General features: G+C 40.7%; 2 protein-coding genes across 4 annotated transcripts; both read left to right on the top strand.

Moving 5' to 3' along the window:
* The first annotated feature begins 223 nt into the window (after positions 1 to 223).
* LOC122617133 (cell wall protein DAN4) lies at positions 224 to 6,816 on the top strand. Of its 3 annotated transcripts, none has more exons than XM_043792844.1 (2): positions 224 to 629; positions 3,555 to 6,815. In XM_043792844.1, the coding sequence occupies exons 1-2, from the start codon at positions 482 to 484 to the stop codon at positions 6,527 to 6,529; spliced, it is 3,123 nt and encodes a 1,040-aa protein (XP_043648779.1). In that variant the 5' UTR covers positions 224 to 481; the 3' UTR covers positions 6,530 to 6,815. The 3 variants fall into 3 exon arrangements, with proteins under 3 accessions (XP_043648779.1, XP_043648780.1, XP_043648781.1); XM_043792845.1 differs by lacking the exon at positions 224 to 629 and adding an exon at positions 1,847 to 1,982 and having other exon boundaries at positions 3,555 to 6,816; XM_043792846.1 differs by lacking the exon at positions 224 to 629 and adding an exon at positions 2,127 to 2,221 and having other exon boundaries at positions 3,555 to 6,816.
* Positions 6,817 to 7,920: 1,104 nt separating this feature from the next.
* Positions 7,921 to 9,879, top strand: LOC122617098. The gene is made up of 3 exons (XM_043792801.1): positions 7,921 to 8,077; positions 8,653 to 9,468; positions 9,734 to 9,879. The coding sequence occupies exons 1-3, from the start codon at positions 7,945 to 7,947 to the stop codon at positions 9,823 to 9,825; spliced, it is 1,041 nt and encodes a 346-aa protein (XP_043648736.1). The 5' UTR covers positions 7,921 to 7,944; the 3' UTR covers positions 9,826 to 9,879.
* Positions 9,880 to 14,401: the final 4,522 nt, after the last annotated feature.

Raw genomic sequence — 14,401 nt, 5'->3', positions numbered from 1 at the left:
TTGCTTCCAAATTAAGTTGGAGTTCGGTTATTTTTGGAGAAAAAATAAATCTCAAAGAAACTGGGAAACAAGTTTGAACGATTTTAAGATTTCTAAACAAAGTGTGTAAAAATATAATTTAGAAACCTTAGTATTAATAATACCGACAGGTAAACCCGACAGGTAAAAATAAATGAATCCCGGGCCAACCTTGGTCAACCCTCGTCAACGAGCCTTCGGCCTGCCAACTCGCTTTTCCCTGCAAGGCAAGGCGCCGCTCTCTGCTCTCCGCTCTCACTTGGCTGTGTGTGTGTGCTCAACACTCGCCTTTAGTTTTCGCTGTCGTTTGTCAGTCTGCGTTTTTCGTCTCAGCTGCTGAGCGCGTGTGTTGTGGTTGTGTGAATTGCGTTTGCGTTTGTAGCATATCTGGCTGCCACACAAAAACGATAAATTCCCGGCGGAGCGAACTCTCTCGATTGGATACTTGGAAAGTGAACTAGTGATGAGCAATGCCAGTGAGGGGAACCTGCTGTTGCTGCGGGCGGTGGAGAAGCAGCCGCCGCTTTACGATCGCACCGACGAAAACTATAGGAAGCGCTTGCCGAGTGAGAACTCCTGGGACATGGTGGCCTCCGAGGTTGGCGAATCGGGTGAGTTGTGGGTGCGAGCGGGATGGCAATCGCCGTTGCGTAGTTTTCGGCCAGTGTTGCACAGCGTCAACGCGCGCACAACAATCGGCCCTCTCCGGATTATCGACCATCGATAGTTGCGTGCGAGTTGGCAGCGCAGTGCTGGCAATGACAGCAACTGCCATTGATTAATTCGAAAATAACGAACCTCCTGTTGAATGCGAAGGCGTTTGGGGTGAAATATAAGCTCAAGAAAATTTATATTGCTTGCGGTTATGGAAATATTTTTAAAGAGCCATTCAGTTGATGCTACATATGCATTTTTAATTTTGCAGGAAGTAATAAAAATTGTAGATTAATATTGCTCTTATTTTAATATGGCTTTAAAAATTCTAAATTTGGTAACACACCATTTTTTGGCTTAATAATAATAAACATAAAAAAATAGTGCAATATAACCTGTTGAAAAGCATTTTATACGTTGCAGTTTATTTGCGAAAGCTTGACTTTGTTAATTTTACAAAAATTTGCTGATATTAAAAAAATCAGTTTTTTATACCTTCTGGACTCCTATATTTTAGAATTAAACAAATACTTTATTAAATCATATCCATTATTAACCAATAATATATATTTAGTTATTTGGTAATTGCACTGATTTTATATAAAGAATTCTAGTTTGTATTGGCCTGTGATTAACTGCAAATATATGAAATCATTGTCAAAGGTATTTGTGCGTTAGTGTTATGAATGTCTCTAAGTAAAAAGCAGCATTTTGAAAAAGAAATATTTCAAGCCATATTATGTTATTGCAGAATTTAATTATTGAAGTGACTATATTATTTTATTTTACTTAAAACTATTTATTTAAAAAATTATCGCCATCAAGCTTCTCTTATATTCAACAAAAATGATCAGAATTTAAACTTACACAACAAATAAATTAAACACAAAAATGAAATAATTTTAGAAATTTGATAAATAATAATATCGCCTTAAATTGTAATTATAATATTAAATTATAATATTAGTTCCAGTAAAACTAAATTTAAAATTAGGCGAATCCTTATTCTGTTGTACGATTTGGCAAACTGGTTTTACTTTTTGACAATTATTTGAGTAAAATTCTACGTTACAAAATTATTGGTATATGTATAAATTGGTATATTATGAGTGGGTAGTTCGATTTATCTATGCAACTCTGATTCGGTTATCGGTGCGTTTCGATTGACCCCGATACTCTTGTCTGGAAAGTTCTTTTGACCAAACTTCGCAAGCCATACAACATAGAATTTGTGTTAATATAAAATCTCATACCTGAGAACTGAATAATATTGCCCATGATGAGCCACTTTTTATTTACAACTGATTCCTGTAAGTTTTATTTATTTATTTTCTATTGTATTGCTTTAGAAAAGAAAAGCCTATTACATTGTATATACATGTATATGTGTATATCATGTGTGTGATTGACAAATTGTCCGTGTTTGTAGTATTTGTGACGTTGTTTCTGCCACCTTTCACTAAATTTTGCACGAAATTTTTGTACTCAATTACTCCTTAAGTGATGAGGTGTTTCGGTAGGCGTTAGCGTTGGATAATGGATATGTTAGGTATGCCCATACATAGCTGTCGAGATCTCGGCATTCATACGGTTGTGCAAAAACATATATATATGTATATGTTGTATATCTTTTTTTTTCGGTGAAAAAAGAAGAAGAAAAGTTTCTGACCGTACAAGTATATGGTTGTTGTTCAGGATTACTAGCTGTGACGATTTGTCCGTCCGTATAAAAGCTAAGAAATTGAGGTTAGTTATGCAGATTTCAGAGACAGACGCAGCAAAATTTTGTTTCCCACTTTAACGCCCACAAACCGCTCAAAACTGTCACGCCAATTTGTTCCAAAGTGTGGGCGTGATAGTTTTCGGCGGCTTGTGGGCGTATAATTTACAAGACTTATAAAAAAATATCAAAACATTTTCCAAAAGTGTAGGCGTGGCATTTCTGTGGGCGTAAGAGTGGGCGGGGCAACATTTGGAAATAAACTTGTGCTGCGTCTATATCTCTGGAATTTCCATGCTTAGTCTTAACTTGTTACCTTTGGTTGTTATCAAGGCGTTCATACGGACATGGCCGGATCGACTCGAGTAATGATCCCCATCACGAATATATATGAATACCCCTTTAAGCTATGAGTAACGGTCTGAATAAGAAAAATCAACTAAAATAATAATACTGCAGTTTATTTAGAATTAATTTTTCGACTGTTTTCCTGGGATCCATGTGAAATGGGCCAGCGATTTTTATCAATTTAGAACAAAAATTATATAAAAATTAAAAAACTGGTGATTGTCTTATAACCGAAAACAACGAAGCAAATATTTATTTTCAATTACTTAGGTAATCATTTTCCGATTGTTCGTATTGACGAAATATCAAGGTCCGATTTTGATTAAATTAAAACAGAAATTAATTTATACATTTTGCGGGGTGCGGGCTATGATGTTTTGAGTCGCATTTTATTCTGAAATAGCGGGGAACATGCCTTTAAGCAAAGACATTATAATAATGTCTTTGCTTTAAGGGTCGGCATTTGATACTTGTCGTTTAGGTACTCAAACATAGCATACTTTATTGCGCAACTTGCACTTTGGTAACCATGTACATACATATAAATGCATATTATTATTATGTATATGGATAATAACAAATGGGTTTTCAAATTGTCAATGAAACTAATGTAGTCCTTTTTACCATCGTATCTGATATGCACAAATGTTCGAAACTTAAAAGTTTATGATTGGAGATTAAAATATGGTTTTCCGGCCAATCAGGGGGTGTTGTGCCATATGTTATATGTTGGGTAGCTACCTGTTGCACAATCTATATTACGTATTTTCCCTTTTACCTAACATCATCATTTCCCTCTTTATCTCTCTTGCAGTGGAAAAGTGCAAGCGACGCTGGCGTCAGCTGCGAAATGACTATACCCGCTGGTGCAACGCCGACGCCAACCGGCGCCGAAGTGGCCAGCGTCGTTTGGCTTATCCGCTGGCCGATGAGCTGCGCTTTTTGGACCGCCATCTAAACCTGGCCGACGACATTGTGGGCGACGACGACCGCAGCGTAGCATCGGACAAGGACAGGGATAGTACTAGGGACAGCGATAGCAGGGATCATCATCCTCAGCCGTCGTCAAAAGAACGCGCAGCATCGACAAGCAAGTTAGTTAAGGATGCCAAGCTGGCGGGTCAAGTTCGTAAAGTAAAATCACCCCAAGAAAAGAGGGAAAATTTAGAAAATTTAGAAAATCACGAAGTCAAGCAGCAAGCTGGGAAAAAAACGGCTGAAGAAGAACTTGCTGAATCGGAGGAGTCGGACGAACCAGAGAAAGTTCCTGAACTCGATAGTTTCCTGCAGTCGGACAATGAAGGCGACGAGTGCGTAGACGAGGAGCACCTAGAGGATCTGGAGGGTTTCGATTTTGACTTGGAGCAATCGAATCAGGAAAAGGAGCTTACGCCCGAGAAGTCTCTAGAGAAGGACAAGAGAGACTCACCTGCTAGCCAGCTGGAGTTCTTTGTCAAGCAAAGCAAAGATCCTCGTTTGCTAATCATTGGCAAAAAGAACTCGACGACTTCGCTCGGTGAACCTGATACTTTAGATTCCAGTTCCGGGGATCCCCTGGGAAAAGCCATGGAGGATAGTGGCGATGAATATGTTGAGGATGGTGAAAAGCGCGCCACAAGCAGCGACACCATTTCTCCAAGCCGCCGTCCACGTCGCGCAGCCCGTGCATCCATAAGTGCCGCTGGCATTAGGGACTTACCGATTCAAAAACCAGGACATGCACAGCGAATGACGCGATTGCAGCGCAGGAAATCGATGAGCTTGGCGGCTGTGCACAGTGTAAGGAGCTCCACATCGCCTGTGAAAATGACACCAGTTCCCAGATCGCAGCCGATCATCAAGCCGCCATCCGGTGCAGTCCAGATCAGGAAAATGAGCCATCGGGATGACATCTTCCCGCGGCCTGCGGTACCAGCTGGAAGTGAAAATAAAAGTCAAATCCAACCCAAGACCCAACAGCAGCAGAATCCGTTGATCTTTCCGAAGAGCGAAGCAACGACCGCCAACCCGCAGGACTCTGCATCGCTACAAAGGAGACCCGTGGGTAGGCCGCCTAAGAAGCTACCCGTCATGCAGCGCATGGTTTTGCCACAATCGCAGACCAGGCCACAGTCGCCCATAAACTCCAAACTCTTGACCGTCAGCAAGCCCACCAGCTCCGCCGCGAGTGGTGGCAGCAACATCAACAATCTTAACAATATCAACAAAAGTAACAGCGTTACTAGCATAAGCAGCACCACCGCTAGCACCACAACCAGCACCACCACCAGCACCATTACCAAAGCTACCACTAGCAACAGCCTCAAACCCGCAGAAAAAATTACCGTAACGAACTACAGTCCCAGTTCATCTACCACCAGCAGCAGCGGCAAGCCCACCAGTAGCACCTCTGGTACGGTGGTAACTACCATACCCACAACTACCACTGCTGGATCACCTGCTCCGGGCGGCCATTTGAAAAATACTGAGCGGAGCACTCAAACCAGAAGCCAGGATGCCTTCTCCGATGATCACTTCCTCGAAATGATCAAACCCCAGATGCAGGAGATGAACGCCCGCCAAAAGATGCACTTCAAGAAAAAAGTGTTCCAAGCGCTGATGGAGACCTTTGATGATGCCACCGATTTCCCAACTTCTAGAGAAATGCAGCACTTTAATATCAACACTCCTTCAGGTTTTGAGCACGTTACAGACCCGGAACTTCGATTAGTCAGGGAGCTGGTCAGCATGGTGAGCGCGGCTAAGGTTACCCAAATTAGACCGCCAGGCGAAGCTACAGCTACAGCTACACTCTCCCGCAGTCCAGCTGCTCCTGATATGCAGCGAGGACCCCGACCAAACATGCCACGCCAGGTCATCCAGAGGGTATACAAGCCGGGCACTGGCCTCGAGATCGCCACCCAGAGCCCGACGGGTGGACAAGAGAAGAAGCTGTACAGGATACTGCAGATGAGTGGTAAACCGAATGGCAACATGAGTGCCTCTCTGGAAAACTTGCGCAAGGAGAGTGTGGACAGTAACCATAGTTCGGTGAGGGTGGCCAGCAACGCCCCTATTGTCAGTCCCAAAGGAGCTGCTGTAGTGGCTGCTGTGAGGCCACAGGGTTCGATGATCAACAGTTTCTTTGGGCAAGGCAATGGACCGCCGACAGCCAAGGGAGCTGCGCCCGTGAAGGTACGTGCCATGTCCAGGAGGTATTCCGTGTGCGGTAGCAGCAATCCGCCCAATGCCCCAAACACTAGCCAAAGTTCCGCCAATATCAGTTCTATAAACCAATCCAACCTTAGCGGTGTGGACGCGTCTATGCTCAAGCGGCGCTTGATAGCACCAGGCCATGGAATGGTGCCTCCTACCCAGCGCCCTCGGTATTCTGCCGTAGCTGCTAGTCAAATGGCCGCCGCATCGCAGGGCAGCAGCTTGCTAGTGAGGAAGTCCGTGGGCTGCGTTACTGCTTACCAAAAGCAAATCTCGCCCACATCCGTGCTCCAGAAAACTCCGCAGATAGCCAGCGTGCAAGGATCTGCTTTTAATGACTTTGTCCAGCCCAAGCCCTCTGTGAACGGCGAAGGAAGCTCGCCATCCTCGGGGCTGAAGCGCAGCTTGGTAGTGGCCAATACCAAAACCTCATTCCAGGACCTCCTTCAGCAGCCCAGTCAGTCGTTGCAGAGGAAGAAAAAGGAATCCTCGGAGACAGCAGCCACCATTGCGGCGGATGATTTTTCGCTGGCCAGCCTAAAGCGAGAGCCAGTGGATTCTGCGGACGATCACGATGACTTACTTGGCATATAAGCCCAGGCCAAAGCAATCCCGAGGATTGAAGATGATTGAAGATATGAATCTTAAAGATTAAAGACAGATTAAATAAATCACAAAAAAACGTTGAAAAATTGTTAAAATAACTAATGCACTATAATGTTGCATAAAACATTCTTTATAGTTCGTTAATTTTAAGAAAAATATTTCCATTTCTAAATTTGCAAAAGGTATACCTTACTTTTGCCGATTTTGTTCAAAATTTTTAAAACAGGAAGACAACTGACAGTTATCTTTAAAAATTAAAAAAAAAAATAAAAATTGTTACCCATAAACTAAATTTAAGAGAAATCGAATCTTAATTTTATTTCACATCTATCAAATAAATATTGCCTTTTCAAAATAAACTTACATAAATAATAACTGAAAATATAAATAAGTCTTTGGGAAATGGATTGCCACCTGTTTTTAGGGAAATGACAACATTTATTCTGCGAGCATAAGATGTTGATTTCTGGTAAGTCTCAAAATTAGCACGGCCCATTTTTCGAAATTCACAAATAAATGAGGTATTTCATGAATTTCATGAATGTATGACACCTGTTTTCCAGCATTTGTTTCACTTTCCACCGTTGAATAGCAAGTTAGGTCGTTATATACATATATTGCTTTTATAATTATTCGTCGCAACCATCCCCAATTTTAAAAACGGCAAATTCTGGAGTATTCTCTAATCTTTATCTATGAGCTTTAGAGTATTTACATGGATCTGATTAAGTATAATAAACGTAATTATACAAATATTATCTATACCAAAAGTAATTTCAAAGATGTTTTCGATGAACCTTAATAATCAATAATAGACTTGAATGGCTTTTATCAACACATTTAAGTGAGTCAGTCGAAATAACTGGTGAAAAGCACGCAAGCTGGTGCAATTACTACAATCAGGTTAAATACGTGGACTTGGCTACAAAGTTACACGTCATTAATGACAGAAGATTAGATATGAAAAGGCTGACGCAGCTTAAAAAAATCTAAACATATAAGCGGGATTATAATAAATGTATTTGATTTCATATATTTTATTGGTAAAATGTACCAAAGATATTCATGTTCTAATATCGTTAGCTAAAATTTTCTTAGTTGAGAAAAAGAAAGTGGCATATTTTCAAAAGAAGAGATTATAAACAATAATCCGAAAGGGCGACGACCATTCTGCTAATGGCCACGTTATTGAAGTCAATACTTTCCGTTTTGTGTGAACCACCGGTAAAGATTTACAAGGTACCACCAAATCCGCTGCTCTTTTCGCACTTTCCGTCTTGGAATCTAATCTGGAGAGGTCTACCTCGATCGGGCCGTAAATCAGGGAGTCAGAGGCCAGATAAGGAAGCTATATAACCTCTCTTCAAGTGGCCGCGTAGTTCAGTCGAATTTGAGACATCACCATGAAATACTTCGCCGTTTGCGCCCTTCTCATCCTGCCGCTGGTCAGCGGTGGCATCGTGCCACGCATACCCCCCACCAGGCACTTTGTGGCCTACGAGATCCGATCCACCCACAATCTGCCCCAGATGGAAGGTAAGAATCAGTATGAGTAGTACAAGGTGGTACAAAACGCTGCATGGATTACGGTTAGAATTTGGATAGAACGACTTGGATAGAACAAATAAAAATACGCTTATTTTACGATGTTTGTTCTTAAACAAACAAAACTAAGACTTGCCAGTACTGTATACTAATGCTATTAAAAGCAGATTTGGCATTTAAATGGAAATAACCCAAAACTAATCACCAGATGTCTAGACAAGGTAATCAACTCAATTCTATGGCTTTTTATTCCAGTTACTCCTGAAGTAAGCGGGTATACTAGAATCTTTGAAAAGCCAACCTACTAAATGGTAGAATAAAGCGCTTCTGATTTTATATTTATTAAGATCAGGATCACTAGCCGAGTGTCCGTCTGACAGTCCGTCTCTAGTGCCCACAAATCGCCCAAATATAGAAATGCCAAAAATGTGAATTTGATTGTCTCCCAGTGTCAGAGTATTGATATTTGAAAGTCGAGGAATTAACTATAGCGTTCTGTTATAATTCTTGTTATAAATACACTAAGTAATTATGTCACAAATATTATTGTTGTTTTATACGCTCAGCCATTGTCCAGAAGATGCAGACCCTACTCCAGAACATGATTCCGGATATGTCCGTCCTGGCCGACGCCGTCGCCGTACCCGACATGTCTGTCCAGTCTGATGCGGGTGTGCTGCCCGACATGTCGGTGGCCACTGACGCCGATGAGACGCCCAGGAGGCGTACCGAGGAGTTCAAGGTTGCACCGATCGCCAAGGTCGCCAAGGTCGGCGCTCCCATGTTCGCTCAGATCCCCGATATGTCTGTCCAGGCTGACGCCGGCCTAATCCCCGACATTTCCGTGGCCTCCGATGCTGATGAAACTCCCAAGCGCGCCTCCTTTGGTCTGAAGAAGCCGCTGCTAGACAGGATCGCCGGTGCCATCGCCAACATGGATGCCGATCTGATTCCCGACATGTCCGTTGCCACCGATGGTGATGACACGCCCAAGCAGGCTGTTTCCGGTATCAGAACTCCCCCGAAAATGACCAAGGTTTCTGGTGGCGAGCCAGTGGAGATCATCCCTCGTGCTGCTGGTCTCAAGACCTTCCCCCAGCTGACCAAGGTCTCCGGAGGCGAGCCAGTGGAGATTGTTCCCCGTGCTGCTGGTCTCAAGGCCTTCCCCCAGTTGACCAAGGTCTCCGGAGGCGAGCCAGTGAAGATCATGACCCATGTCGATGCTGATCGAGTTCCTGTCATGTCCGTTGCCTCCGACGCCGACGTGGCCCCCAAGCAGGCTGTTGCCGGACTCAAGGCCCTGCCTAAGTTGACCATGGTCTCCGGAGCCAACCCCGTTGAGCTTCCCGATATGTCCGTGGCTTCCGATGCTGAGGATAAGGGTAAGTAGTCTTGTTTTGAAAAAGTGTTCAGATCATCCAGAATATTACACATTTTGAATACGTAATAACTCAAATAAACCGTAGAAATTATTTTTGAAAAAAAACTAATTTCCGTAAGGAGTAAATTTTTCTAAATAATACTTTATTGGCAGTTTATTGTCATTTATTTGGAGTGTAAGATATTTGACGATATATAATAAATTGTTATTCGTAGCATTAAGTTGATATTTCAATGTGTTTTAAATTATAAAATTCTTTCTTATAGCTGCAAACCAGCTACCCGACATCTCCGTGGCTGGCGATGCAAAGTTCGATCCCAAGATGACTCTGGCTGCCCTTTTGGCCAGGCACCACTAATTTAATGTGGAACCATCAGCTGCCCCGATTAAATCGGAAATGATTCAAATCTAACTGGTTGTGTGTTATTGTATTCTTAAGTCTTTATACGATGTTTAATCAATTTTAAAAAAGCAACGATCAGGTGGTTTTATTTTTGTTTTCATTTGCTATCAGCCATTGATTGCAGTTATCTGACTAGGCTGATTTAATATAAATTTCGAGTAGTTGTCTTGTCTATATTAAGAAACAAAGTTGGACGGCAGCGATTGGGCATTTTGGAATTGGTGAGGCGCAATATAAATTGTATGTAAAAAAGAATATTATACCACAAGGAGAATATTGTGGTCATAGGATTTATTTATGGTTAGGCAAGGATATTATATTATTTAATTAAACTAAATAGTCCCTACTGACTCTTTTTACTCCGTCTTAACGGATATCTCTAATTTATTTAACTGAAGAAAAGGTTCAGACAGATTCCAAGCAAAAGACACAAATGGGCTGGACGTAATCCAAGTTCAGGCTTTGCATGTCGGCCAAGAAAAAGCTGATTAGTTTTGGCCCTGGACTAACCTCCCAACTAACAAATAAAATGGGTTGTTTTCTTGGTCGGGATAACCGAGAGGCGGAGGTGTATTGTATCGCTTGCTATTTATAAAAAGGAATTAACGGCAAAAACCGGACCCACACACAAAAGTGGCCCGAATGTGATCCCAATGTGGCACATGGCCATAAACAACGCGGGGGTTTCGGGTGCAGAGTTCGTTTAGAGTGGGGACTCTGTGTCAGTGATGCCGACTAGGACTCCTTTAGGTTTATTAGGAAGTGAAAAGAAACATTAAGTAAAATTATAGTTTTGTTAAAGTAGTAATTATTCTACTTCATTTCAAAAAATCCCTTTATTTTAAACCAAACTTAAAGGTATGCTGATTTTTATTAAAATCCAATAACAATGTTTAAATGGTTTTAGATCATTATAACTTCAGACCTTCTACATAGTTTGTAGTAAACATTGTTGCAATGTTGGTTACTTAGAAATATCCTGATTTTTGGTTTTGGCTTGAATAACTTGTAGAATATATCTTTAAAGAGCTGGGTGGAATAAGTGTATGCCATCTCTGCTGTGTGCTGCTGGAGCTGCAGCGATTTTGTTGCCGCTGCCGTTGTGATTTTCATACAAAAGCGCTAAAGCGGCTACTAAATTACGTGCTCATGTGTTCTAGTTTGAATCAACTCCCCCTTGACCTCCCCCAATCCATCCAAGCCGCCCACTCCACCGCCCCCCTGCATTGCGAACAAATCGCATTTGGAGCCGCTAATGAACCGCAGTGGTCCCGACCAGGAGGCGTCCATTGGTGGTGCTGGTGGTTCTGGTACTTCACATACACATGTATCAGTAGTGCTGCAGTCCCCACATCGTATGGGCTCACATTTTGGTTTTTGTTTTCGGGTTTTTGCAACTTCGCTTTTACCTTTTGCCGCATATTCGAGTAGACGCAGTTAGAACAAAGGTACGAACTGCGAAGTACCCCGCAAATCAGTTTCAATTTAAGGGGATTAAACGTGTCAGAATTATAACTTACCATTTTTCTGCTTAAGAATAGGATTGCTTTAAAGGGTTTACTTATAGAGTTGCAAAATGACAGTATACCCTGTCGAATCACTAGGACTGGGTGTAAGTATACCGTTTAAAGGTGTAACAATGCTGTTAACTACTGTGGGTAGGAATTGCTCTGCATGGGTGGCAAAAATAGAAGCCGAATTAAAAGGGGGGTCTGCAACAATTGGCGCTTGATTAAGGTGCAAGTTTGTGTAGGGGATTTGAGCTACGATAGGCTACGAATAAAATGTCTCTGCGAAATGTACCAGTTTTCCATATTGTTTCCCAGCACTTTACCTTTCACCTAACCCTTAAATGGAAACCAGAATTTCATGCATTGTATTTAAATGGCGAGTATATTGCGTTCCCTTAGCGCCGCAAAATGCCTCGGCTAACGAGACGAATTATGAAGTTCAGTTCTGGATCAGAATGCAGGCAACCACAATCCCAACTAAACAACACTGTGCTAACGTCTTTTCATTTACTTTGCGCCGCTGTTGCTGTCAGGAGCAAAGTTTCTCCATTGCGTTGCGGCTTTGCAGCTGTCGCACTTGATGTGACCCTGGCACCCACACTCACCACGCACCTACTACGCCCCGTCCACCGCCCACCACCCCCTTGGGTTTTGTTGGCTGCACTTATTACAAAACTTTTAACTTCTTCCCGTTTTGCATTTTCATTTATTTCGCCGCCTTTCATTCACTTTTGGCTTTGTTGCTGCTGCTTAAGCATATCACTTCACTCTCGAAGAAATTTCATTTCGCTTCCTTCCGCCGTTTCATCTACCCGTTCACTGAAAGAAATTCACTGACAAATGATAATAGATTATGTATGCCCTTTTTTCTTTCTACCAAAGGGATTTTGATGCTTTATAAAGTCTGAAGTATTTTATTCTTAATGTGCTTGTGCCCTCTTAAACTCTATCGACCACATATTTGTTTTTTCTGCCTGTTGCAAGAATTTGTTGAAGTGGAATAAAGAAAATATAAAATGTGTTTAACTAGTTAAAATTAAAGTTCGAAACGATTTAAGATAGTTCAAGCCTATCTAATCAAAATCTTAATTTATTCCGCAGTAAATTTTTGTTTTGAGTGCGACTGCCCTTGTAATTTTTTCCCAAAAAGTTTTCGCTGACTTTTCCCTTTTGATTTCTATACTGCATTTTGCATTTAAATTTTGTTTCCCCTTTTTTTGTTGAAAAAAACTTTTGCTTTTGAACGGACATGAGCTGGAATATATATTTCTAATATATATAAGTATGTGAGATTCCAACGAATAAAGACAAAATTGATTTAAAGTTAGAGTTCAGCAGAAGTATGAAATTTTCTATTTGTTTTATCAGTTTTCTTGCAATTCTGTGCCTTTGCTTGAGAAAAAAGCTGTTTAGTACAAAAAACATTTTTTCCCAGCCAGAATTACTTAGCAATATCGGTACTTTACTTTAAGAAGCATGAAAGAGGTTAGTTCGTCGGCTAACCTTTTGCTAATGACTTCCTTGTCGTCGCAGTGGCCTCCTCAATAAGATAAGCCCAAAGTGCAACAGCAACAGCAAACACAACTGGCAAGCTGCAACATCAACATCAACATCAGCAACTTGCAACAGCAGCAACTAGCAGCTCGCAACAACAGCAAACACTTCAAGAATGTTTGGCGAACACGCGATGACAACACAACCACATCGAACCAGGAAAACCAGAAAAGCAAACTGAATTTTCTATGCCCTTGGAGAAATTGCCTAATTTTAGTTGTTATATGAGTTTATTTTTGTTATTGTTAAAAATTAAAATAGAAATTAGAAAAGTCCACAATTTGAATAGATTATCCAGGCTCAAAAGATATCAGCTAATTACTTATTTATTGTTACATATTAAATCAATGTAATGTATTTAAAAGCTTCCTCCGAAATCTTGAGATCCGTATCTGAATAAAAGAATATTTTTAAGATATAATGCATTGTTAAATCGTAATACCTTTTGCAACGGTATACCGAGAAGATGTTTTAAAACTTTTATGATAAAGCAAGAACGCACCAAACACGACGGGCGCTTCAGCCAAAAGCCAACAGATGGCGCCAGCTAAACTGTTTGCAGGCTGTGGGCAAATTAAATCAAATTTATTTGAAAGGAAAGCAAACAATTATCGGGCAAAAGTTATTTTAAAAGAGGAAATTTGCGTGAAAAAGTGACAGAAACAAGAACAAGTTTTGACTATTGCTGATTTTCCACCTTTAATATAATTTTGTTAAAAGCCGGTATGTTTTCATTTTTAAATAAAATACATTTATTAATGCTGCTAATTAATTTATGTTATTTTTAAGTGCTTATACGGAAATCGAGTCATATCTAGTTTTGTATTTGAACTCGCATAAATTAGCTTAACTAGATTAATTACGATTACTTATGTATATAGCAAGATTATTGGTCAACATAAAATATTTATATTAATGAAAAAAAGATGTACAACCTTGTATTTTTAGTCGCATAACACTTTTAAATTAATGCATTTAAAAATGTTATTTTAAATTTGTTTTTCATAAATTGTTAATATTTGTGAATAGATGACTGTTTAATTTGTAGCGGATATTGTTCAGATGCTTTGAAATTTCCAAAATATTCCCACACATTTCATGAAATTTGCTCGATTGGCCAATTCAGTGATTAACGTTAAGCACTTTCACCTCGTTAAAAGTGGCATGTCCACAGCACCAACTGCATCCCCAGCTAATCTGTTGCAATAACCACTGTAATAATGCTTGCAACATGCCACGAACCCCAAAGCCCTGTCTTAACATTTCCCAACCAAATCGACAGCTTTCGGGGGCTTCGATTAATTTGAATAATACCCGAGGAAATCATTTTTCATGTTTGCTTATTTTTCATCTTTAAATAAATCGAATCGAATCAGATGTGTAAAATAAAGAAAAATAACACGAAATCCGACAGATTGCGATCGTAAAACATAACTCATTTTCCCTTGGCAAACGTTCCATATTTG

Source organism: Drosophila teissieri, chromosome 3L (genome assembly GCF_016746235.2).
Source record: "Drosophila teissieri strain GT53w chromosome 3L, Prin_Dtei_1.1, whole genome shotgun sequence".
Classification (NCBI taxonomy): Eukaryota; Metazoa; Arthropoda; class Insecta; order Diptera; family Drosophilidae; genus Drosophila; species Drosophila teissieri.
This window is presented reverse-complemented; position numbering and strand designations above follow the sequence as displayed.